Source organism: Anabas testudineus, chromosome 6 (genome assembly GCF_900324465.2).
Source record: "Anabas testudineus chromosome 6, fAnaTes1.2, whole genome shotgun sequence".
NCBI lineage: Eukaryota > Metazoa > Chordata > Actinopteri > Anabantiformes > Anabantidae > Anabas > Anabas testudineus.
In genome coordinates, this window is record NC_046615.1 from 23,632,003 (window position 1) to 23,659,041 (window position 27,039).

The following is a 27,039-nucleotide window of genomic DNA, read 5'->3' on the forward strand; positions in this document are numbered from 1 at the left end:
AGTACTTCTACTTTGGTATTTAACACTACTTTTGAATACTTAGTACTACTACTTGTAGTGGAGCTTTGGGGCAAGTACTTGCACTATTTCTTGAGTCTGTGTACTTCTACCACCTCTGGAAGTACTGTTACTTCTCTGAGGTCTGTGTGTCACAGTTCTATACAGTGCCGATCTACGTGACGCAGATCTATAAGAGCGTGATGACGTCGGAGTCTAAACAGGAAGTTTAAACAGAGCACGCTTCGTTTTTCAGCTGCTGTCACACATCAATGCCGGTGAGTTGATTTAATCAAAGTGATACAGTTAATAGAAGAACATGTAGAGAACATGAACATGTCAGTGTAGTCATGTTTATTATGAGTGAAACTGTGTTGTTGAACCATGTAGAACGTTAGCATGTAGTAGCATAGCCCTTATCTGTCCGCTTAACCAAACTCCATTCAGATAACTCGTGGTTTAAAAGTTGCTTGTGTTTTACTAACGCATGTGGTTGTATAATTTTATATTATTAGAAATATTTATAAATGTATATGTTGCTGTAGTTAATTGGTCAAGTGTTTGATTCGTCTGATACTTTTTACCATAACCTTATTAAATTGCCATCTCATTGTTAGTTACAGCCAGTTACATCGGCTAACATGAATCTACATAGCAGTTCACTTTTTCTTCTTCAGGATGTGACAGGGTGTTAGAATGTTTTTCAGGTTGAAGAATAACGACTAAAACAATTCAGAACTTAAGTTTAGAGTCCTCAGTTCTCGTCCGTGACGTACACTGTGCTAAAAACCCAAACCGCCTTAAATCAACTAATTTTTAAATGGAGTTTCGTGTGAGTTAGTTGAATTCTGCGGATCACAGGAAAACGAGTAAAGAAAAACTCCAAACTCTGCAGCAGTGTTTACAGATGAGTGTCTGTGTGACTGATGGCTCCTCTGTGTGCTCGTCAGCAGCAGGACTGAGCTCTACCATGGCACCAGGCAGGCTCAGCTTCAGTAACATCACCGCCCTGGCTCCGATGGTCCGGGTCGGGACTCTGCCCATGAGGCTGCTGGCTCTGGACTATGGAGCTGAAGTGGTTTACTGCGAGGTGAGCACCGAGGATGTGTTATTTCTTATTTAGTTAAACTACAACTAAAGTACAAATATTTCTTACTGGTTCAGATTAGGGCTGCAACTAATGATTAAAAAACAAATAATCAACTATTCATGCTGTGAATTAATCAGTGGCTCATACTAAGCTGTTAAATTTAGCTTTTTCTTTTAGGCAGTTGCTAACTCATCCAACAGTAAGTCTTTTTCGGCAGAGTCCATCTAAAAAAAACAAGATGAGGATGGTAAAGTGTATCCTGAGGTGTGACGTTCTCAGTAGAGTTGATATATTGAGCTCTGGTTGGAAGTTGCAGTGATGAACAGATCAGGAGAGCTGCTCTGTGCTACGACTCACATGATGCAAAAATGGGCCAAATGTCTTTTTGACAGAATAAGTGAAATAGAAACGGCGATAAATCCGTTTTATCAGACTTTGGTTCAGTGTCATTTGAACACTGTTGATTGTTTCATGTGGAGCACCGATGCTCGTACAGAACTGGACGCTTGGCTCGAGTCGGCTGGAGAAAAACACAAAGTGACACACTGAGCTGACATTAGACAACTAATGATGACTCAAAGCAGTTGAGAGTTGTTTGTGGTTCTTCTGTGTCACATCTTTAATGCTGACTAATCGCTGCACCTCTAGTTAAAGTGCATCTTTACACATCACAATATAACTTCAGAGTCAGTCAGAACATATCGTTTAAACTCTGCTGTGTCTTTTCCAGGAGCTGATTGACATCAAAATGGTCCAGTGTCAGAGGGTGGTGAACGGTGAGAGTCTGTTTGATCCGGACTCTTCAGTCCGTGTGCCGGCACAAGAAAAACTCTTTAAGGTTTCAAGATCAGCTGCAGGATTTGAGGTGGAGACAACAGTGTTGTTAACATATTGAATCACAACTTGCTTCCATTGTGTGTGTTTGTCAGATGTGCTGCAGACGGTGGATTTTGTCGCTCCTGATGATCGAGTGATGTTCAGGACGTGTGACAGGGAAAAGGACAGCGTCGTCTTCCAGATGGTGAGACGGAAAACATCCAGACAGCAGGAAGATTTTCCTCCGTTGGTTTGCTGCAGGTCTGAAAATCAGAGCGCTGAGTTTTCTCTTCTCTTTCAGGGAACTGCTGATCCAGACAGAGCGCTGGCTGTGGCTCAGCTTGTGTAAGTTCAAATGTCCGTCTCATGAAAAACGAGTTCAGAGTGACGTCTGTAAATGTCTTTGTCTGTGTTTGTCTGACCAGTGTTGGAGCAAGTATTCAAATCCTACAGAGCAGAAAAACTCGTATTTCAGAATAATGGATAATAATAATTTATCTTAACCTCTAAATGTACACCGATCAGCCACAACATTAAGACTACCTGGTGGTTTTAACAGGGCTGTGACACCATGCATGCTGAGCCCGGTCCACCACAACATTAAAACCACCAGTCATGTTGTGGCTGTTTGGTTTACGTCACAGTTCTGTGTCACTAACAAGAAACTACAGCAGCAGATAAAGTCAGTGTCTTCGTACAGGGAGAAGGACGTAGCTGCTATCGATGTGAACATGGGCTGTCCGAAGGAATACTCCACTAAGGTGATTAAACTGTTGTTGTTTCAATAGTGTGTGAGCTGACGTTATCGAGTACATGTCAGTAACCAGCCTACTTCTGCTGACCTCTGACCTTTTGCAGGGAGGGATGGGAGCTGCTCTTCTGTCAGAACCTGACAAGATCGAGTCGGTGAGTCTTCAATGAAACTTGATTTCTTTTTCATATACACAGAGACTGAATGATCTGTACCTGCTCAGTGTCGGTGTTAAAGTTTCCTGTGAATGAAAGAAATCGCTTCGTGTTATCAGACGGAGTCGGTGCCTGAACTTCTCTAAATCTTGGACTTTATTAATTTATTCACTTATGTTTGTGGTTCCATGGATCATATCATTAATGTCTAAACTCACAGGTTTATAATAAATACAGTCGATCATAACTTAATACTTTTTTTTCAGATCCTCAGGAAACTGGTCACGGGAGTTTCGGTACCAGTGACGTGTAAGATTCGGATTCTGCCTTCGGTAAAACTCACATTAGTTTCCTTATTTGTTTTTTATTTTTGCGTCAGAATTCACTGTGTAATTTCTGTCTTTAATCAGTTTTTTTTATTTATTGTTTTATTATTGTCATTTTTTGTTTTTTACAAAACATTGTGATCATGTAAATAATATTTGAAACATTATAATTCTATTAAAAACCTGTAAATAATTATATAGTAACACATTAGACTTATTTGGCAGCTGTGTTATTTACTTTCACACCTGAATTGAAATAAAAGGGTAATATAAACTGTTAAATTACATATTATGAGTTATTAGTCAGAATAATGAAGCCATAATTACATATTAAAATGTCAAAGAAAAAGAGAACAGAACTGAATCAAAACAGATGATGTAAAATGTTCACAGTGAAAAGTGACATTTAAAAATCACAAAATGCAAAATATCAAAATCTGTAAATAAAAAAAAAAAAAAAAAATGTCTAAATGCAAAAATCACTTTAACAATATTTTACTGGTTTCTTGTTTTTCACTGGTTCCAGTTGGAGGAGACGGTGAGTCTGGTCCAGAGGATCGAGAAGACGGGCGTCGCTGCTGTCGCCGTCCACGGCAGGTGAAGTACCGCTGTCCCTGTTTTCAACAGATTCATGGAACCACATGGAAACGATATTTGGTCATTTTTACATTGACATAAATGTTTGAGTTTAGTTATTTAAGATCCAGGTTTTGAAATCTGTGCATTACGTCAGCTGGTGTGTGTGTGTGTGTGTGTGTGTGTGTGTATGTGTGTGTGTGTGTGTGTGTGTGTGTGTGTGTGTGTGTCTGTGTACGTCTGTCTCTGTGTGTGTGTGTGTCTCTGTGTGTGTGTGTCTCTGTGTGTGTGTGTCTCTGTGTGTGTGTCTCTGTGTGTGTGTGTGTGTGTGTGTGTGTGTCTCTGTGTGTGTGTGTGTCTGTGTGTGTGTGTGTGTGTGTGTGTGTGTGTGTGTGTGTGTGTGATCTTACTGTGTTCATGCATTAACACCGTTTGCCTCTGTGTTGCTCTTCGACTGATGCGTTCAGGTTCAAGGAGGAGCGTCCCAGACATCCTGTCCACTGCGACTACATCGAGGCTGTCGCTCAGGCTGTTTCCGTCCCCATCATCGCCAAGTAAGCAACAACACCTGATGTGGAAACTGCTCAGGACACAAACTCGAGCTGGTGAAATCCAGTTTATTCAGTTTCTAATCCTTTGTAACGCAGTACAGTGGCTATTTGAACATAACAGAGTTCAGCTGAACGTCTGCACTGACGATCATCACCCACACGTCTTCACTGTCTTCACAAACACACTATGTTTTGAACTAAAGTGGACTTTAAAGATGGTTTAATCCTCAGTGAACTTGTCTCTTGTGCAGCGGCGGCTCTTTGGACTTGGTGAAGACCAACTCTGACATCGAGGAGTTCCGGAAGGCGACCGGCGCCTCGTCTGTCATGTTGGGCCGCGCCGCCATGTGGAACGCGTCCGTGTTCAGAAACCAGGGGCCACTTCCTGTGGAGAGGGTCATGGAGGAATACCTCAAATACGTGAGTCTCATCGTTATCGTGCACTCGAGAGATACGGTTTGGATTCAACAGGCACTAAATCCTGAATGAGCTGACTCTTTTAAAGTTAGTCGGTGTAGAAAAACCAGCCGGTGTCAGCTGGAACCCAGTTCACAGGGCGTCGCCTCGTGTTTTACAGGCGATCCGGTACGACAACCACGCCTTCAACACAAAGTACTGTTTGTGTCAGATGCTCAGAGACAAGGTGGAGTCTCCACTGGGGAAGCAGGTGCAGGCGGCTCAGACCAACGCTGAGATCAGGTACAGGACTTGGTTGTAGCTCGTGGGCTGATGTGGGCTGATGTGGGCTGATGGTGACATGTTGATCTGATGTCCCTGCGGTTGCAGCAACGCGTACGGCCTGCAGCAGTTTTACCAGCAGACGCAGGAACAGCTGCAGGCGCGGAGGGACGCCCTGCAGAGCAGCAGTCAGCCCGAGCGACCGGTCACGGACGGAGACGTCACCGCCATGGCTGTGAAGTTTGAACGGTCGGTTCAGTCAGAGGAAGATTTAAAATCTTAATTTGCAGCTGGTTTTATGTTTTAATCCTGCAGCTGCTGGTGGATTGATTAGAACATTAAACCCACAGAAATCAGAGCAGTCTGTCCTCCTTCAGCCCCAGTCTGGTAGAAGTCAGACTCTGGTGGATGGATCTCTGTGTGGAGTCTGTGAACAGATGAACTGACTTGTGTTTGTCGCTGTAGGAGGGAGTACCCGCCTCACATCACTCCAAAGATGTTCCTGTTGGAGTGGAGCCGCAAGAAGAAGCTGGAGCAGCCGCTGTACGAGACGGTGAGAAACGATAAGTGATGCTGCTCTCTGCAGGTTTGGATTAGGATGAAGTATGAAGCCTTGGATTTCTGAAAGCAGCTTCTGTTGTTGCTGCACTCGTTGTTTTTCATCCTGATCTGAACAGAGTGTGTTTGTTGGTTCATCAGCTGATCAGGCGTGTGTGTGTTGTGTTCAGGTGCAGCGCTCTCAGGATCGAGCCTTTCAGTCGACCGTGGTTGTAGCGGAGAAGAAATACAGGTCTTCCCTGTGGTCAGTCGGCGTGTTTCAAAGGTTTTGTCACATTAACCCTTTCCTGTGCTCTGCTGATGCATTCAATGACAAATGGTCCTTTCCAGGGAGAAGTCGAAGAAATTCGCAGAGCAAGCGGCCGCCATCGTCTGCCTGCGGGTTCTGGGGATCCCTGAAGGTCGTATCGGCGAGGAAGACTCCGGCCTGGTCTGCAAGAGGAAGAGGGAGGGGAAGGTAAATGGCGCCGCAGACGAAGAAAGGAGCAAGAAACGACACGTGGCTAAAACTGGACGGGAAGCGGAAACCTCAACAGCTGCTGCTGCGGCCAACGGTGACCAACGGGAAGCGGACGCCCCCAGATAACAGTGAATGATGTGAACAACTTCCTGTAGTGTTAACGGGAGGAAACGAAGCTTCTCCTGCACCTGGAAGAACTGATCCTGCTGCAGGTAAACGAACTGGCTCATTTTTGACCCGTGTCCCTCACAGGAACAGCTGCTGCTCGACACCGCCGTCACGTTTCTCTTATTTTTGATTCTTTTTATCTGAATCCCACATTTTTAATAGTTTTATGTTCAGTCTGAAGAGCATGGATGAATTTGAACCCTGTGCCTTACAGAGGAACTTGGTTTACGATGGGCCACAAACTCACCATTAAAAGGTTGAACTGTGTCAGCGTTGCGTTCACTGACTGTATTTATTGTGTTTTCATTTCATCCCTCAGGTTTTTTTTTTTGTACCAGTTGAACCTCCCGATGCTCCACACGCTGTAGTGTGATATTACTTATTATATTATACGTTTATCTTTCGTCTTGATCAGAAAAACAGCGGCTGCAGCTGTAAAAGTACATTTCACAGTATCTACTTCAGCTCCAGTAAAGAATTGGTAAAGTGCTACTTCTGATTGTGTGTACAAACAAGTACTTTTACTTGCACTGAGTATTGAGTTTGTGTACTTCTGCTATTGCTGCATACCGAGTACTCTTTATACTTTAAGTAAAGAATAGTTTGAATTAAGTAGGACTTTGATGTGTAATTGAGTATTTTACACTAGTTGCACAGCTCCAGTACTATTACTCATGTGAGGTCTCTGAGTACTGGTCCAGCACGTCTGTGCTTTCATTTGGTCCAAAGTCCTGAACTGAACCTGAGACCTGGAGACACCCAGCTGCTGACGTCAGCCGCGGCCTGATGGGGCTTTTACGTGTGCTGGGAAATATGGGAACCAACATAAAGCTGAGCAGTGATCTGTACTGCAATACTGTGCGAAACCCAGAGAGGGCAGAAGTACATACAGTCAATACAGAAGTCAATCAGGAAGTACTTGGCAAAGAAAACAGTTTGTACCCATTTGCATTCCTTACTGACGGTGAAGTATGTGCTCTGAAATGTACTTTAAGTCAAGTAGTGCGTATCAATCACGTACGTTTCTAATAAAATCTAAGTATTTGAACCAGTGTTGAACTTAATGCTGCTGATTACAGGAATGTTTGAGTCTAGATTTGTTCCACATTTCTCATAAACCAGGTTCCTGCAGAATCCGACAGGTTCAGTTTAATTCCTGAACAGATTCAACAACCTGATTTCTATATCAAACTGAGCCTCTGGTTATGAAATGAAAAGGAATTTAACTTTTAATAGGGGGAAAAATAGTCTTATTCATATCAACTGTAAAGTGTACTTTAGTACTGAAACAAAAACTTCAAGGCAGCTGCTAAAAGTGGAGCCGATATTTCCATGAAAATGTAAGTTATTAGTTTATTTTAATAAAGAATCTTCATCTGTAAAGTAACTAAATATACCTGCATATTTACCACCACTGTTGATCCAAAAAAAGAAGTCACCACCTGGATTTAACTAAGCAAATAGGTCAGAGCCTCCGATGAGATCATTACTGCCTGATGATTAGTTATTGAACCCAGACTGATGCAGTGAGCAGCTTCTCATTTCTTCAACCATCATGTGTGAAGACGCATCCCTGTGGTCGTGGAAAAGATTAGATCACATTATTGATATGAATCAAACTAATAAAACAAACTGTGAAAGAGTGGTTCAGGGAGCAGGACTCAGACTCACCACAGAGTCCAGACCTGAACCCCACTGAGAATCTTGGAGATGTGCTGGAGAAGACTTTGTGCATCAACACAAGATCTGGGAGAAAAATCAATGCAACTCTGGATGAGAATAAATGTTGAGACATTACAGACGTTGACTGAAAGATACCACAGTGGTGGTACAGGACTGGTATCGTACATGTGGACTGAAACCCTGAAGAACTTTCATCATACACAGTGTTATTATTGTTTAAAGTTGATCATATGTAATGCAGAATCCTGTAACTATAATAGTGAAGTGTAAGTTCGTAGCAGCACTACATTGAGATGACTTGAGCACATGAATCTAGTTGATCTCTACCAGTGGTAAAAAGAGGACGAGCCCATTTTCTAGTTTCCTACTCTCTCTTTAATGCGCCACTGCAGTTTTCGAGGAGTCCGTGAACGCAGCGTGCGGATCAACCTGGGGCAGTAAAAGTTCGAGTCGCTGTTTCGGAGCTCGGAGCCGCGACCAGGGACCGACTGGACCGACTGGACCCCGGAGGACCACTTTATATCGGGGACTGCTCGACGACTTGTTGGAGCTCGACCTGAAGCGGAGTTCTGCTTCCAGTCGGATGGAAGTGAGTGAGACAGGTCTGTAGAGACAGACAGGTCGGTTTACGGCTCCCTCTCAGGACTTGTGGTGCGTTTGAGTCCAATGTCCTCCGTAAACTGCGCGGAGGAGCTGGACTTCACCCTGATGTTCGAGGAGGACGGAGGACAGGCGGCAGGTAGGGTCCATTTAACCTCGGTGTCAGAACCGGGACCGCTGCGTGAAGCTAGCGGAAGTTAGCGAGCTTTTCACCGGAAGTCCGCCGAGGTCGCCTTCAAATTAAAACACGTAGAATTATAGATGCAGGCGGTGTGACGTCAAGAAGTGGATTTACTACGTTTCGTTTCTGTCTCTCTTCTACTTTACGTTGGAGAGAGAAGTAGAGCTGCTATATTAGAATATTTAATAAGATGTGTAATTATTAATTATGCAGTAGAAGAAGTTAAGACTTCTTAATATAATGTGCACCCTATGTGTAAATCTGTGTTTTTATGTCTACAAATGTAAGATTCCAGCATAGATTGGTCCCGAAATGTGATCTGATCTCCACTAAAGTCTCAGATAACAAACACAATATTTCTAATCTGATAAAATAGAAACACAGCCATCAAACAGAGTGATAATGGAAAAAGTAAGTGAAACCCCAAACAAGGCTGTGGATTAGGATGAACTGCTTCAGATCAGCCTTTTTCTTTTAACATTATCAATAAATATGTAAAGACCTACATGTTTGTCACGCGTTGGCTCCTCGCGGAGTCTTCGAAGTACATGGTTTTATTTTGGAAATCCGAGTCGGACGTTTTCTCTCTTATTTTGGTGAGTTTGACTAAGTAAAGCAGTAAAACTGGAGAAACATCAGTGGTAGTTTGGTGCTGTAGTTATTTGGGCTCATTTCTTGTCGTGTTTTATGCTGATATTTAGGATCAAATCCATTGAAACCTGCTCTACGGCTCCAACTGTTCACTAAAACTCCATTACTTGACAAAGTAATTGAATTATTGACAGGTTCCTTCTTTTCTGCACACATTGGTCCTGAACTGTGATCTGATCGTCTCCAAAGTCTCAAATATCAACAGACACAGTATTTCTAATGTGATCAAACAAGCAGTCCTGATCTTTCATGTCTTTATTGAACCATTAAACAGACAGATTCAGAAAAGGTTCAGACCCCCTTCACAGTTTTGTTCTGTTGCAGCCTCAACAACAGTTGATTCAATAGGTTTGTCATTAATCTACCTGTGCTGCTGAAAAACATTGATTGAATAATCAAGAAAACCGTCACCATCACTCTCTGAAACACACTTGTTCTCATCAGATCCCAGCAGCAGATCTCCAGGGATCTCCATTTTTACGTTCTTCAGTTTTATCACAGCGTTTTATTTATGGTGTTTAAAGATCTTGATTGATTTTCATCTTAAAGAAATGAACTGTCCTATCTCTACACTGAGATGAGCACTCTTGCCATAATATTTAACGGTATAATGAACATATACTGAATAAGACTGTACATATATATTTGCCATTTACCAACAAAACAGTGACAAGTGCTGTTTCCTGGTTTTCTGCATGAATTGGTCCTGAACTGTGATCTGATCTTCACCAAGGTCACAAATATCAACAAATACAATATTTCTCTAATCTGATAAAACACAAACAGTCCTGATCTTTCATGCCCTTTTTGAACTCACCCATTAAACATACAGACTCATGGTGGAAAAAATAAGTGAGACAGTGTTTTAGTAACTGGTTGAACCACTTTTGGCAGCGATAGCCACATCATGACGCTCCCTCCACCGTACCTCACTGTTAGGATGATGTTTTCACGTCGATTTGTAAAGTTGAAAGTTAAATTGTAGTTTAATAAATAAAATAATCTGAATAAAGTTAAATACTAATCAAATGAATTGAAATGTGCTGTCAACGCTCATCAGCACCAACACATGATCCACCTCAGTAAGTCGTATGTAGTTGATCCTGTGTGACCGTGTTGTGACTTAGTTCTTGAAAGATTTTTTTAGTTTTGTTTTTTTTATGAAAATGTGGCACTAAAATGCTGAGTAAGAATTTATTGAGAGACTGTAAAAGATGAATAACAGAACTTTGGTGATTAGACACAACACAACACTGAGAGCAGCCTTGTGACTTAGGAGGAACCCCCAGGGTCCAGACACTTGTGATGTTGAAATCAGCCGGGAGAGGAAGATGGAACTGTGGTTGGAGCTCCCTTTGCAATAAAGTTGCTATGGTGAGGAGGAGGGTCAGGCAAACGCTAGTCTGGAAGGCAGAATGACAGAAACCGGTGAAATTTAAAGAGTAGTCTCAGCAAAAGGTGTTGAAGACCGCATTGAATAAAAAGAATTTGACAGCGTGGGAAAGCATAAGTAACTAGCGGGGATTCCCGACATGGGTGAAGGTAGACGGTTCTTCCTTATTGAACTTTTGCCAGAACTTAAAAGACAAGGTGCATCTGTTAATAGAAAACTAGTCCAGGTGATTAAAGCCGGTGAAGGTGCCGCCATAGTGAGCAAAGCTGTCATCAATGCAAACAGTGGCTACTGTGAAAAATGTAAGATATAGAACATTTAATATGATAGGAAGCTTTTTTTTTGTTATATTTTTCACTGTTCATCTATAATGTTGAAAATTATGCAAACCAAGAAAAACCATTGAATGTAAGAGAGAGAATCACACATTAGCATACTGATTGCTTCTTAATTGTTTCGTGATAATAACATTTGCACATGAGGCAAACTGGCTTAAAGTCAGAATCAGCACTGAAACGTCTGTTGGAGAATCCCGGAAATGAAAAAAAGAATTGTTGTTTTCAGTTTCAGTTGACTTACTGCCACAGTAATTTAGCTCCTCCCTCCTTTGCAGCATCTTTGGGTCATTGTTCGGTCCCGTCCAATATATTGTAATATCTAGCTGAAGCTGAGGAGATCATATACAGTAGGTCTAAACACTTCTGAATTCATTCTGCTGCTTTTGCCAACAGTCACATCATCTGTAAATGCAAGAGAAGCAGTTCCTTTTGCAACCATGCATACCCACATCATGACACTACCCCCACCCATCTCCACAGAGTGGGTGGTAGCTTCAGATTAAGACCAGCCACTTCACTTCTCCTGACTCGATTAGTTGATTTTGGTCTCATCTGTCCAGGATGTTAATCCAGAACTACGTCTTCTTTGCATTTTTGGCTTTCACTCTCTTTTTGCCTTCCTGTTTTTGAGGCGTCACAGTGGTTTACATGTTGTGGTCAACCCTCTGTGCATGTATCTGGTGAAGTCTTCTCTTGATGGTTGACTTTGACTCTGACTCTTTCCTTGATCTGCCTGGCTGTTCTATGGAGGCTTTTATTCTCCAGGGAAAGAATTCTCCTGCCACTTAACACAGTTGTTTTTCATGGTCTTCTGGGCCTTTTGATGTTCCTGAACTCACCAGTGAATTTCTTCTTTTTAGGCCACATCTAATGTTTTTGCTCTATCTATTATCTGATGGCTTGGTTTTGGTTTTTCAGCCTAGTGGTGCCTTGTTTATTGGCACTGGCAGCTCTTTGGACTTCTTTATTTGCTTGATTGTAAAATAACTAATGATTGAATAACACACACCTGGGCTTGGGACAGCTGAGCAACCAATTGTCCAAATACTATTGAAATTCTAGGGCCATGTTTAAAAAGGGTTCTAATTTGTACATGGTTCTTCTAGTTTGTTTGGTAGCATTCAGAGTCAAAGTGCTGATAACAGTGGAACTCTTGAATATAGACCTGTAGAGAGGTGGATAGATGCAGCGTGTTGACAGATGTGTCACCAGCCCATCTGCTGGCAGGTTTTACTTCCTGGTTTTCTAACCGCTCTGTGGCTCACAGCTGGTGATGGGCCATTGTCACCTCCTTCTCCCCTTTCTCCCCCTCCTCCCTGTTGCATCACATCTCATTTATTTCTGTGCTGAGGTTTATTTGCAAAGAAGCAGCGAGTAGAGCTGTTGAAGCAGATCACAGTTTCTGCTTTGACGCCTTTTTTGCATGTAGCGTGTGTGTGTATGAGTGACGGGGGTAATAATAGTAGGGTTGTGGTGAGGAGTGTGTGCAGCTGTGTGAATGAACTTAATGAACTGTAATAATCTGTCACCATAATTAGTCCAGTGCACAGTCACTGGCCACTTTATTAGGTACCCCTCTACAAACTAAGTCAATCCAGTACAGCAGCTCTGCCGAGAGGTCTACTTTCACAAGGCTATCATTTCTCAGTTTGTGTTGAAACTGTCAGACAGGGGATGATTCCACTATATGTTAGTTGTCAGAGTCGTGTTTACCACTGTAGTAGTTCACTGAATTTACTTACAAAGCCACAACAAGTCTTTGCTACCTAATCGTGGTGAGGTCACCTGTTACCAATTTACCTGCCAATTTTGGAATCAGTCAGAGTGGTGTTACTTTATTAATTTAGAAACATTTCAGTCTCACTTTGTCCCAAAGTTTCATAGAGTGTGTTGCAGCAACAAACTCAAAATGCAAAATTTAAGTTATGACACAAATGATTAATCAATCAATTAACAAAATAATCAGCAGGTTTACAGATAATGAGAATAACTGTATGTGGTTGAGTTTTCCAGCTAGGTCAATGACACAAATGTCATCCTTTTGGCTCTGTATGCCACGATATATGTACAGGCAATCAACCAGTAGATTAATGTAGTACATGTTGCTGCTGTAGCTAGAACATTAAATTAGAAAAGTAAAGATGCTTTTCTGAGGTGTTGATTCAGGCAGCAGAATGGGCCTCAGGTATTTCTGCTGTGGTAGATTTTACAGGTCTACACATGCTTGTTTCTGAAAAGATAAAACTTTGAAGCCCTTTGAGTTGACAGTGATATAAAATAGACAAAAACAAAAAGTCTGCTGGTTGTATCCAGATGATCATGTTGTACTCCGAATGATACGACACAGCGTTTACAAGCACGAGTGTTTGCAATGCAAATGATCATGTCTGATTTACATGTTTGTTCATTTACTCTTCACAGCTCCAGATCTCCATGTGAAGACACCTCCCTCCTCCACACAGGCTCTTACCGAGCTGCCCATCAGCCAGGAGCTGCAGAGTCATCTTTCATGTTTCTCCACTGCAGGTGGCTACGAGTCCCACGGGCCCCAGTATGGGGCCCAGGGGAACCTCAGAGCCTTTGACTGCCCGAGTATTCAGATCACTTCTATTGCTCCTAACGTTCATGATGTGGTGGCGGAAATTAGTCAGGAAGCTTTGGCAGTGGGTGGGGCAGAGGGGGGCTACCTTGAGTCGTCCTGGTCCAGAGACCAGCTCTACCTCTCCCTGGACCCCTGCTACCGGGATCCAGCGCTGTCCCCGAGCCCCTGCAGTAGTCTGTCGTCCAGGAGCTGCTTGTCTGACCTCTCCTCCTGTGGGTCCTTCTCCCACATCTACGATGACGTGGATGGGGAGCTTCGCGACGCAGCCCACCTTGCTCTGGGATCTCCTCTTGGGTCACCCCTGGGGTCTCCAGGCTGTGGGGGCGGTGCTTTTGGAGTGGAGTTATGGCAACAAAAATACCAGCATCCTTCAGCCTTCAGCCCAGCGCTGTCACCCTACCAGTCGCCACGGCAGTCACCTTGTCACTCCCCTCGCACCAGTGTCACAGAGGAGAGCTGGCTGAGCCGACAGCCCAACTCCAGGTACACGTCATACTGCTTTTAGAAATGACCACAGGTCTGCAGAGGTTTAGTTTAGAAACCTGTAGCCACCCTTCACCTGACAAACTATTAGAAATGATTGACATAAAAATCTACAGCAGTATTTAACTATAGATTTGTGTAGATGCTGTTTTCGGTGGATCATGTTCACACTGTTCTCTCCAAAATCCTTATAAACAGCAGCGCAGTGTAAAAACACTATTAATAATTTACGTAGTCACAATGCTGGGATGTTTAGTGGTTGGTGTTGTCTGCATTTCTATCCTGACTTGTGGTGGTCATGTCATAATTATTGTTGGATTAACATTTTGCCTGTGGATCCGTTTTTGATCATTTGATTTTAAGATCATAAATAAAGTTGATATGTTTTTATTTTATGTGCAGTAGAGTTGCAGAACCATAGTGTAATATTTAGCATGTTGATGATGATCATATTTTGCACTGCCTGCAGCTGTGGCACCAATCAGCAGCCTGCTCAAACTCACTGTCGAAACCTTTTAATGATAAGTGCAGGAATGTGAAGTAGAACCGTTAACTTAGTTGTGGTAAAAATGCAGCTCGTACTGAATTTCCCTGCAGGCCATCATCCAGACCAACCTCCCCCTGTGGGAAGAGGCGACATGCCAGCGCTGACCACCATGCCCGTTCACCCTCTCCTCACCATTCACCCAGCCCCACACCAGGCACCTCCCCAAGGGGCAGCGTGACCGATGACACCTGGTTGGGCAGCTCCCCCGGTGCCCTTGGACCCCTTCAGATGTCTGACAACCAAGACCTGCACGTCCCCCATAAGACCAGGAAGACAGGGCAGCTGAACCTCCTGGCTGGTCAGGGAGACACGGGGCTAGAGCCCTTCCTTCAGGTGCCCTCCCACTTCAGCTGGAACAAACCCAAACCGGGAAACCCTCCTCTCTTCGGGTTGGTGTTGTTTTACTAGAATCATTATTTAGAATCTAAGACATCATTCATGCTGTGGGAACATTAAATAAAAAAACTAAAGTGAGGCTTTTATTCTAGCTGTAAATGATTTGACCTCAGCCTGATTACACCACTCTTTAACACCTGCTGCACCGTGAACATTTGAATTCCACATCTGAAATATCTTGTCTTTCTTTGTGTAGTTAGACCGTGTTTCACCTCCACAGCTTCTTTTTGCTGTTCCTTTCATTCTCTATATGTGGTTATGGAGATTACCGTCCATGTAGTCTGGAATCGATGGGGATTGTTGATGAATATAACAACATCACGAACTGTTGGATGTAAAAAGTTTGTTGAGCTTTTTGTAATTGAATTATTACTGAAGCAAAGGGCAGCATCACTCTCACATGGGGTATTAAAAGTATTGGAACACTGTGTTTGTTGTCATGCAGTGTTGGATCACTATGTGTCTGTTGTCTCTACATCCAGACCTTTGTCCCCCCCTCCTCTGGACTGGCCTCTGCCCAGCCACTTTGACCGGTTTGAGTTGAAGCTGGAGATCCAGCCCAAGTCCTACCACAGGGCTCATTATGAGACCGAGGGCAGCCGAGGGTCCATTAAATCAGCTGAAGGACACCCTGTGGTAAAGGTAAATGTTCCCTTCCCCAGTTACCTTCACCCTCATTTCTCATTTCACACTTAAATTTACATTAGCTTTTCTTTTATCTTTACCCCTAATCCTTACCTAATTATGACTTAGTTCTGGTCCAACCTGTGATGCTCCACTTAGAATAAATCCTCAGGGTAACTGAGGTTTTGCTGATGTCATGGGGGAACAACCTTCGTGGACTGTCTGGATCAGAGAACAGAGGCAGGCTGAGTCAAGTAAAGCTCCATCAAGGCCTCGTATGTAACCGACACCAGCTCGGTTATTCTGAGTGTCACAGTTTTCAGGCCGACGCTGGAGCCAGATGAGCTTCCTCCTGCGAGATGTGTGAAAACTCAAAGTGTTAAATGTCAGACGGGCTTAACGTGTAATGTATTTGTAAATAGGACCAGAGTGCAGGACACAGAAGAGAAGCGTTAAGTTAGTGAAAAAGGCTTTAATGCAAAAGACTAAAACTAAACCTACGAGCGTGGTAGAAAGAAGTAACCGCGAGAGTGAATCAAAAACAATTCAGCATGAATCAAGCATGGAAAAGGAGGGAAGGGCTCACACGAGAAACTCCAGAACAGGAGGCAAAACAAAACACAGAACAAGACCTCCGTCGAAAACCAACTCAGTACAGACAAAAGCAGAGTCTGTGGTGTGATGAGACAACGAGGAGCAGGAAACCAGGCTGGGGTCTGTGTGAAGGGACAGAAGTCCTCAACTAGTGGGCTGTGTGTGTGTGTGTGTGTGTGTGTGTGTGTGTGTGTGTGTGTGTGTGTGTGTGTGTGTGTGTGTGTGTGTGTGTGTGTGTGTGTCTGTGTGTGTGTGTGTGTGTGTGTGTGTGTGTCTGTGTGTGTGTGTGTGTGTGTGTGTGTGTCTGTGTGTGTCTGTGTGTGTGTGTGTGTGTGTGTGCTATATACTGGTGTTAAAGTGAAGAAGTAGGAATCAGATTGTCTTTCAGTTAGATATATGGCCGTATGAATAGTTCAGTGAGTTTAGTTAAACAGTGATTTTTCTGTGCTCTTTATTTTATAATAGAAATACAGAATCACTGTATATAAATATTCGTTTTGGGGAACGTTGTAAATAATATCTTAGCCCTGTTAAACGAACAGCAAACAACACATTTAGTGAGTGAGGTGAGTTTGGTGTGATCTACAGTACAGAAGATTGATTCATCACATCACAGAGATATGATGTAAAAATATTAGGAATGAGTTTAAAATGTTGGGAAAGAAAAGAAGCACTTACTAACCTGATGACCCGTCTCTCTCTGTGATGCTGAGATCTGTCCAGGTCTGTTTAAAGATGGACATTAATGCTGATAATGTTTGTGTGAGATACATCAACCTAATTAATTATAATTAATTATATTTAACTATATAACTTGGAGAGTGAGCATATTTCCTTAAATTTCCCAAAATGTTTTCAAAATAGATCCCAAACTATTTATTTCATCTTTACTAGTCACTCACTGACATGATATCAAGTGAAAACACCTGCGTACGTTGAACACCTTCACTGTTCATCAGATGTGTGTCGCTGAATGTCTGTCTGCAGTTAAGCGGATACGGCGAGCAGCAGGTCAGCCTGCTGCTGTTCATCGGCACGGCGGACGACCGGTTCCTTCGCCCTCATGCCTTCTACCAGGTCCACCGGGTGACGGGGAAAACAGTTACCACCACGTGCCAGGAGAAAATACTTGGAGGCACGAAAGTCTTGGAGGTCCCCCTGCTTCCAGAGAACAACATGTCTGCAAGGTAATCATGGCACTAGGTCACAGCTATACCCACTGGGTATGTAGACTGTTCCCATCTTATTCATTTATTTCCTATAAAAAATTTAAATTGGTAAGTTCAGAAAATAGAAACTGTTCTGAAAAGGTTTTAACTTGAGTACTTCCTTCAGACCAAGTGAACGTATATACACAGAAACATGACTGATGGAGATTACTGTGACTGTTAAAGTCAGTGCAGTACACAGCACTAACATTGAAAACAAAAGTACACATAATTGAGCTAATTAAACAACTTAAACTACACCCAGCTCAACTCGCTAATCTGCAAACTAAACTGATGGAGGAGGACAGTCCAAAAGTAGTTGTTTGTGCAGAGGGTGGGTGTGTTGTCATGCATGTTGTGTAGGTGTGTGAGTGTTCATGTTTGTGTAGTGACGTAGTGACGTAATTGTTAATATAACCATAATCTTCGTCATTTTAGTTTTAGCTCCAACATACACGTGCAGAGTAACGCTGCTCTTGTTCCACCTGTTTGTCTTCTTGTCTTTGAGTTTCATAACTTGCATTCCCTACATCTTTGCTTTATCACTCTTCAGTTGGCAGGAATGGGGGAAGCACTAGGTACAAACACAGCAGGGACTCTCTGTCAGCTGCGTAGCTATTTAACCCAAGAATCAGTTTTTTAGTATAGACCAATATCACAAATCACAGATTAGCCTCAGTGTAGAGAACCTTTTTAAAAACAGACCTTAACATTATATTTTATATATATATATATATATAGTAGTGACCCCTGTTCTGGGACAGGCAGCAGTAGAACAGAAACGTAGATTATGTCAAATCATGGACGACAACATCACAGATTACAGACACTCGTCCATATGAAGACTATGATCCAGCAGGACGCTGGTTCTGACAACAGGAAGGACCTGAGCTACACCGCATCGTCTAAAGTGGCTGAAAGAGTGACAGATATTACATTATGTGGTTTTCTGCTCCACAGCATTGACTGTGCCGGCATCCTGAAGCTGCGTAATGCCGACATCGAGCTGAAGAAAGGAGAAACGGACATCGGACGGAAGAACACGAGGGTGCGAGTTGTGTTCAGGGTCGCCATCCCTCAGCGGGATGGGCAGGTGCTGTGGCTGCAGACAGCGTCTGTTCCTGTGGAGTGTTGTGAGTCACCTGAATGTTAATACATGATTTGTTTCTTATTGTCACGTTAAACCGAACAGAGAGTGAGTCACATAATGTTTAAAGGTTTTTCTTTATGGTGAAACCAGATTATAACTGAACAGTCACTGCAGGAAATTCAGCAGATGTGAGATATTGCTTAATGCTTGTGCAATATTTTGATGAAAACAGATCATAGTCTGTGAGGTTATTTTTTTCTTCCTGTTGTGTAAATACTTCCTCTGTCTGTAAGTGAATGCACCACTGCTGCAGTTTGTCTGACACCTGACTAAAGATAGTATTCAACCCTTCACATTTAGTGCATTTACTGCGCTGTAACTTTCCTTTTAAATGGATATACTCAGTACTCAGTAACCCGAGAAGAAGCTCTCTGTTTTGGTTTACGTTCAAGTCTGAACTTCTTTTGGGCCAAAAAATCTGCTTTATCTTGAAGCTGCTTCAGTGTTGTGAGAGCTTACGTACATGAGTGATTGTCTTTCTAAACTACTGTTTGTCCAGTTACTTTAGAATCTGTACCCATCTTAATGAAAACTAAAGCAAACAGGATACACCTGACCACAGTTTAGTCTCAGCAAAGAGTCTGAAGACATTTGTAAAGGCGAGATTCAAGTCAATTGACAAGACATTTTTAAATACCTGAACAATAACCGTGTTTGTTTCAGCTCAACGCTCTGGTCAGGAGCTTCCTCAGGTGGAGAGCTTCACTCCAACCAGCTGCTCTGTAGACGGAGGAGAGGAGCTGCTCATCACTGGATCCAACATCTCCACACAGTCCAGGGTTATGTTCGTGGAGAAGGCGCCCGGTAAGATCAGTTACCGTCATTTCTTTCACATTAAGTGTCCTTTTTTACACGTGTGAACATGTTTTGTCTCCTCAGATGGAAGATCACTGTGGGAAATGGATGTCAGACCTGTGCCAGAAAAGAGCAGTGATGTGAGTACGAACATTAGTTTTAAAAACATCAGGTAAACATGTAAAAAACAGATATTTATCAGGTAAGAAGAAGGAACCAACACGGTTTGCTGAAGCCGGATAATAACTATCCAACTCTTACGGCTATTTAAAGTCATTTGTAGTTTGAATTGAAGTGTAGTCTGTCTGTGGTGCAGACATTCCCACAACCACATGCACTGATTCTTAATTAAAGTAGGTCACTAGTACATCAGGTTGTCAGATACTGTGCATTGTGTGCTGCTGCAGCTATTTGATGTTTAAATACAATTTTACAAAGGTCAGAAAGAGAGTGACACTGTGTGTGTGTGTGTGTGTGTGTGTGTGTGTGTGTGTGTGTGTGTGTGTGTGTGTGTGTGTGTGTGTGTGTGTGTGTGTTTATGATGACCAAATGTCTGACCTGAATACTGTAGAGTGTGACCTTTGATTTGCTGAGCTGTAACTAGATATATGTTCATCACTCCAATGTGCAGCAGGGGAAGGAACAAACTTGAGGAGAATCTTATGCCGGATTAAAGTGTTTCAGTCCAAACAACGCTGCAAAAACAGTTTATCCTGCTTTAGTGCAGAACATCAGGGATTACCGTGCACAGTCACACCCCACCTCTCCCAGACATTCTGTGAGTGTCCTGCGTCCACAAACATTATACAGTCTGCAGGTTATCTGGTTTCTCTTCTCATCTTCCTGTTGTAAGTTTTCTTTGTGCAAGTTTTTCACTGAAGCTAATTGGTTGAATTTGAGCTAACAGTAAAAATTCAAAGAGAGACTGAAGAACACATGAATAAACACATTTAGTGTTACTTCATAGTTAAATTAAATGAACATTATTAAATGTTTCAATATTGCTTATAAAAGCTCATTAGGGGACTAAAGGAAAGCATTGAGGGACCATCATCATCATCATCATCACATTCAAACAGAACAACAGATAGTTGTTTGTCTTTCTCAAGTTTTAGATGTTATTTCCACCAAAGACACATTTCCGCTCTAAACCTCTCAGACAGTTCAAACAGCTTTTTTCAATCCTCTGATGATTAATGATTCATTTATCCTGTGCCCCTGTGAGGGCTCCCACCCCCTAGTTTAGGAACCACTGGCTAGTTACCTGGATGTGAATGAGTTAAAACCGACTCCCCCCTGAGCAGCAGCAACATAAAATAATGTGCTGAAGCGTGGATGACTCGAGATTCACAATCTAATATCAGAATCAGATCAGATCAGTCACAGGAAACTTTTACTGCACCACAACTTGTTGTACTTGAATACCTACAAGTAGCTGATAATAATTCTGCACTTTAACGTCAGTATTTAGACGTTTTAATGCAGGAGAATATTTTCCCCTGACATATTTGTACTTCTACTTAGTGACTAAATAATCTGAATACTTCTTTCACCACCGTACCCTCATGTTGCTGCAAAAGTTTCTTAACACGTTCACCCAAACAGCAGCATAATATCTCCATCAGCTGGTTGTGCAGTGTTTTTACGTTAAAGTGGCCTAAAATCAATTCAACTTCATTTGAAATATTTATTTATCACAGTGAACAGAATTGTACCGTGAGCCTCGCAGGCCGGGCTCTACTTTCTGAACGTCACTTAAGATGGCGGTGAGGATTCCCTCGAGAGGAAGTGCAAAGGGGAAGTTAACAAAAGCTTGTTGAAACCACAAAGAGTTTGAGACTGAGTTAATGCTGAAGGGAGGACGATACCAGAGTCTGAATAAAGGCAATTTGTGGTAGATTTGGTAACTTGGAGTTTGACTTTTTAACTTCAGGTTCACCTCATTGAAAGATGAGTTTCTGTGGTATTTTATGGACTGTGTTGTTCCTTTTTTGCCCCGAGGCAAATAATGAAATACTACAATACATTTCTTTCTGTTTATGTTAAAATCACAACGTTCTGCCTTACAGGAAAGTATGAAAAACATTTTGCCGACGCATGTAGCACTCAGTGCTGCTACATATGAAGATATTTAACAGATGGGTTAGTTACACTGTCAGATGGGTTCAACTGCTCTCATTCAGGTACCGGGGGTTATTACCGGGTACCTCAGCCATGACAAACATTCATGTCACAGAATCGCATGTTTGTCTGAAGTGCAGTCATCAGATTAAACACACTGCAGATTCAGTCTGTGCCCCGAGGCCGTGTTCAGGAATGCAGTTTGATAGCATTTCGTGGAAATTAAATCCAACGTTTCAAATCTGAATCTTACAGAAAAGCAGAAATGTGACAACTTTTAGTGGCAGCTGTCACAACTGAGGGGAGGGGAAAGTGTCAGCTGACCGGAGCAGAGGGTTAACTGGACAGCGGGGCAGGCGGGGGTGGTGTGGTCTGAAGCCACAGTGAGAAACTGTGACTTAAGACTTAAATGATATGTGAAAAGAATAAATGTTGCCTCCTTCACGTCCACTGAACGGCAGATACTCTGATCTGGTCAGATGAATCAACTAAACGTACTCTGATGTGCCAATTACCTAAATTTAGGTAATAATGCAGGAACTATTTCAGTTCTTCCTCATTTTACCAAAATTTATTTACACAGAGTGAAAGTGGGATTTTTGGGGTCTCTAAGGGTTTGGGGGAAGTTGAGTGTTTTGCCTAGAAGAGCTAAATTTGGCGTCATTTAAAACCAAACTTGCAGTGTGTCTGTGAGCAACTGGTAAAATGTACAGATTACAATGTTAGATTACATTAAAGGTTATTATTATTATTATTATTATTATTATTATTATTATTATTATTATTATTATTATTATTATTATTATTATTATTATTATTATTATTATTATTATTATTAACATATAGAGAGCAGAGTTGACAATAACTACCCTACCTGAACACTAATAAGTAGGTGTGGAGCATTTTTGAAGTGGTGACATGATACTGTCCCAAACCCAAACCCATACCACTGCCACTGTCGTTCCTCTCAACCCAGAAGTTCTGGGAGTCTCACACATTGAAAACATTGACCTGAAAATCTGCTGTTTCTAGTCATAAGAACCTGTCACTTGCCTTTCTGTGCTGGCTTAATGTTAATAAACCAACACTGTGTCTATGTAGGAGATGTGTTGGGAGCCATCTGCAACTCTGGTGTGCTGCATTCAGGAACAGTATAGATTGTAGGTCATCTGTGTTGTAAGGCTTTCAGCTTCCTTTGTCTTTAACAATATCAGTCAGTGTCTCCAAGTTCCTTTGCCCACATTCCTATACTTGGTACTGTAGGTTAATTTTCTTCCTATAAAGTGCAGTTATCCTCGTGTCCTGTACAAGGAGTGAGTTCTACAACATGGCATCATGGTCTGTTAGAACCAAATGTGCAAATGGTTCTAACAGGAACATGTTTTTAAACTTCAGAATCACTGTGGTCTGCATGTCCAGACTTTCAGCTTGGTCCAAATCAAAATAGCATTTGTGAAAAGAGTCTTGGATCTAGACCAAAGACCAAGAATTTGGTCCCACTAGAAGATGAGGTCTGTATGTAAACATGGATGTTGGTTTGGGTCTCTAGTTAAACCAGATAGAAATCTACTTTTCCTTCCTGCATTTAGCACAAATATGTGGAGCATCAGGGACCATGTGATGCAGTCTGCCTGGTGGTTTTGTCCTTACTATGTTTCTGTCTTACAGTCCAGCATCGTGGTCGAGGTCCCTCGTTACAATAAGAAGACAACGGGTCCAGTACAGGTCCAGTTCTATGTCTCTAATGGAAAGAGAAGAAGAAGTCTAGCACAGAGCTTCACCTACCTGCCTGCGGTCGGATGTCACCGCACCACCGTTGCAGGAACACAGCTGATCAAACAGGAACACTGGGAGCCGGATCACATCCCCCACAATCCACCTGGATTCTGCCCAGATGTTGCCTATTATGATTCCTCCGATCTTCCAGTGCATTGTGGTCCTCCATCCCAAAACACACCTTGTCTCCACTGCCCTCCTCCCTCCTCTATCCCCCTGTTTCCTCACACCTCATCTGCCATTCCTTCTCAGACCCCCTCTCAGTCCTCAGTCCCCCATCAGACCTTCATTCCTCTTCAGCCTTCTATCATGGCTCCTGATACCTTCACCATGCCTTGTCAGACCTCCTCAGTCTCCCCTCAGATTTCCACGATGCCTCCTCAGACCTCCTCGGTCCCCCCTCAGATTTCCACGATGCCTCCTCAGACCTCCTCGGTCCTTCCTCTTCAGAGCTCCACCATACCTCTCCAGTCTCAGACCTTCACCGTCCACCCTCAGACCTCCACTCTGCCTCCTCAGATGCCTCCCCTACCTCTTGGAGCGTCCCCTGTTGGACCTGAGGGGGAACCATCTCTATGTCTAAGTCCTGTTAGAGCCTTCGTGACCCCCACTGATGCTCAGAAGAACATCCTGAGTACCAGCCCAGGACAGGTGCTGAGTATCAAGCAGGAGTCAGAGGACCAGCCAAATCTGGGCTCGTTGGGCCTCCGGGAGATCACACTGGATGATGGTAGGCAGCTGGGTGTCAGTTTGACGGCTTTTAGACATTTTAGGATTGTTTTAAGTTGTATCTCAATGTGATCTTTATTTGTAGAACGTATACAAACCTAAAACTAATGCAGTCTGTTTCTGGGTGTTTGACCACCCACATTTACATCAGTGAGAACATGTTATGTTATTATGTCATGGAATAAAATGTTTTTACCACAGACCTTAATTCAACTCATCTCATCAAAAACCCATTGACAGGAGTTGGAGCTGCATTCATTGGAACTCGTGTCTTACTGTTCTTTTCTCCCTGGTTTGTTTCTGCAGTACGTTGGATGGAGGATGGAGTTTCCTCTTTTAACTTTCTTTCATTGCAGTAAAACATGTTACACCCTTCTGACATTTCTGAAGAGTAAACATGACTAATCAAAGCTTATCTTAAGTGACTTCACTTTATCTAGATCTGGATGCAGCAGCCTCTGTCACGGTGATTTGACTGAAGTCTGTTTTTCCCGTGTTTCAGTCATTCAAGTTGTGTTTTGTCCAAAGACAACTTCGTTTGTTTGCAACTCACTGTGCACAGTGGAAAACTGTTTATCCTGCTTTTGTGTAGAACATCAGGGAATTTCCTTACACAGTGTTTAGCAGTGACTTTTGCAGACATCCCACCTTTCCTAGATGTGCACATGTTAATAGTAGCTCCCTAAGTGAACTTGACATTTGCCTTTATGTGCAAGTTTTACTTTAAGAACGTTACATCAAGTAGAGTTAACACCTCAGGTGTGAAGCATTTAGCAGCATCACAGAGTAGGTAAAACATGGGAAGAATGGGTTTAATTTGGCTTTAATTGTTTCGCATTAAGGAAGAGACTTTTCCCTAGAATGATCAAGCTCCTGTCTTTGTCCTCACTTTAAATTGTTACTAATCATTGATATTGATTCATCTTTAATAAACAGAACGTCCTCCCACTGAAGTGTCAGATTCCAAGACAGACTCCATCCCTCAGTCAGGAGATCAGACAGACTGAGTAAACATTAAAGTAGTTTCTATTGAGGGAAAATAATTCTTAGAGTGATGAGAGGTTCTGAGGTTCAGATCCCGCACAGTGCTCACAGGTTGTTCTCAGTGTGAGTGCTGTGCAGCTGTGTGGCTCTGCCTCTACATGTGGCGGTCTGTCTCACGTCTGTGATGCTGGTTATCTGTGAGTCGGTGTCCTGTGTGTGAACACTGTGCTTCTCTCTGATCTGGGTTAATAATAGCCGTGTCTGCTGGTTGCTGGTCTGAATGATGCAGATGGGAGTTAAATTAGTCTCTGTCGGTGGGCGGCAGCTGTCGTCAGGCATCTGACCCGCCGCCTGGCCTCCACAACCCCCACCCTCTGCATGACTTTGACCCACAGCAGCTGCCTGAGACACACAGAGGTGGTTCTGAGAGATACAGGTTCCAAACACCTGGGCTGCTGTAAAACACAGTGAGAGCAGCAGCTGTAATGAGTAACTCTACTGAGGAATCTGGTGAGTCCGGAAAAGGAGAATGTGATTTTAGAGAAGTAATGAGGTAAACACACGTATAATTTTACAAATATAAGCCTTAAACTAACAAGTCGTAGATATCTGTGAGGGTCCCAGCTGAAGGTGTTGTTACACATGTCATCGGGAGTGTATGTACGTACTGTAGTTATTGGCTTGAGTTGAGGTGTGTTTTCTGAGGCTGATCCGGAGGCAGGTGAAGTCCGAGCAGCTGCTGATTATTAGAGCGCTGTTTGCTTCAGGAGCTTCAGGTTTCACAGTTATGAATAGACTGAACAGAGCAGAGCTGGAGCCCTGCAGAGAGCAGCTTTGACCACTGCTGCTGCCAACAACGGTTACTATACACTATGAGTACTACACCTTAGGGAAATACTGGATTTAAACACAGTGATGAAAAGTTTGTTTCGGGACAGTTTTGTGGACATTTTGAACCTTTAATGAGGTAAAAAAAATTCATTCTGTGTTATTAAAATTGAATTTGGTAGAAATCCTGCTGGTCAGTAAACAGATTTAACAACGACAAACTCTGGATTCAGCTTCATACTCACTTCTTCCTTCAACCACAGTTTAACGTTTGAGAAGATGAGGAGCTGGAGTATTTTACTGCTAAAACATCAACATTAAAGAATCATTTATCAATTCACAGCACTACGTTTTGCTGTGCTTGTAGAAAACTTTCTGTCGTTTTCAGCCAATATGAAGATTAAATAAAAAAACAACTTCTTTAATCTGAAATGTCAAATGTTATGTAAGAATTAACCACGTTTCTTTATCATCTTCTGGTTGCAGTGAACGAGATCATCGACAGAGACATCAGCAGTCTGAGCAGCAGCGCCGCCCCACCTGACCAGTTTGACCAGTACCACCAGTTCGACTGGGAGCACAAGTCCAGTGATGCTGCCTTGCCGTTCTGCGGAGGCCCTCAGTAGTTCCACTGGTTCCTCAGGAGGCGACCACAGAGCTTCTTCTGTTAATAACAGGACGGTCACGTTTGCACCAAGTGCACCAAGCTCAAGTGCCTGAAAACCAATCAGCAGCCTCGAAGGCTCTGCGGACTCGTATCAGGGTATCGTGTCACATTAATGTCTCAGGAATTTTAGAGCGAAATCGACCTGTACCTCACTGACGAACAAAACTTTTAATGACCGAATTGGAAGAACTGTAGAAACCGACTAAAGGGCTGTAAATCAAGTCATGACACCGTAAACGACATTACAGAAGCAAAAGATGCACAAAAATGAGAAAATCCTACAATTATTTATTGGCCAGTTAATTAAGAAATCTATTTTTGATACTCGGGATCTGTGAAAACTAAAGTTCTGTTCAGCTGATCATTTACATTTTTCTATCTCTGTTTTACTCCCGGTGCAGTTTACATTTCCTTCGCTGAATTACTGCTGTTCTACCTGAACTGTTCTGGTGTGAAGCTTTAGACGCTGAACTATAGAAATATATTGTAAGGTCGAAGTAAAAATAAAAGATGTGTTGTGTGCTTTGATAAATGTGACTTGTAAAACCATTTATTACAGCTTG

The 27,039-nt window shown here is 42.6% G+C and overlaps 2 protein-coding genes across 5 annotated transcripts; both read left to right on the plus strand.

Moving 5' to 3' along the window:
* The first annotated feature begins 198 nt into the window (after nucleotides 1-198).
* dus2 (dihydrouridine synthase 2) lies at nucleotides 199-6,392 on the plus strand. Of its 3 annotated transcripts, none has more exons than XM_026366671.1 (16): nucleotides 199-275; nucleotides 948-1,087; nucleotides 1,818-1,863; nucleotides 2,017-2,108; nucleotides 2,205-2,248; nucleotides 2,604-2,664; nucleotides 2,762-2,809; nucleotides 3,076-3,141; nucleotides 3,662-3,732; nucleotides 4,179-4,265; nucleotides 4,514-4,682; nucleotides 4,840-4,961; nucleotides 5,049-5,189; nucleotides 5,406-5,493; nucleotides 5,669-5,742; nucleotides 5,829-6,392. In XM_026366671.1, exons 2-16 carry the CDS (start codon nucleotides 968-970, stop codon nucleotides 6,082-6,084), a joined length of 1,485 nt encoding a protein of 494 aa, XP_026222456.1. In that variant the 5' UTR covers nucleotides 199-275; nucleotides 948-967; the 3' UTR covers nucleotides 6,085-6,392. The 3 variants fall into 3 exon arrangements, with proteins under 3 accessions (XP_026222456.1, XP_026222457.1, XP_026222458.1); XM_026366672.1 differs by having other exon boundaries at nucleotides 206-275; nucleotides 951-1,087; XM_026366673.1 differs by lacking the exons at nucleotides 199-275; nucleotides 948-1,087 and having other exon boundaries at nucleotides 1,835-1,925.
* Nucleotides 6,393-7,921: 1,529 nt separating this feature from the next.
* nfatc3b (nuclear factor of activated T cells 3b) lies at nucleotides 7,922-27,008 on the plus strand. Of its 2 annotated transcripts, none has more exons than XM_026364691.1 (10): nucleotides 7,922-8,411; nucleotides 13,394-14,057; nucleotides 14,655-14,993; nucleotides 15,483-15,642; nucleotides 17,206-17,405; nucleotides 18,387-18,559; nucleotides 19,240-19,380; nucleotides 19,456-19,511; nucleotides 23,161-23,998; nucleotides 26,296-27,008. In XM_026364691.1, the coding sequence occupies exons 1-10, from the start codon at nucleotides 8,393-8,395 to the stop codon at nucleotides 26,433-26,435; spliced, it is 2,730 nt and encodes a 909-aa protein (XP_026220476.1). In that variant the 5' UTR covers nucleotides 7,922-8,392; the 3' UTR covers nucleotides 26,436-27,008. The 2 variants fall into 2 exon arrangements, with proteins under 2 accessions (XP_026220476.1, XP_026220475.1); XM_026364690.1 differs by having other exon boundaries at nucleotides 7,923-8,548.
* Nucleotides 27,009-27,039: the final 31 nt, after the last annotated feature.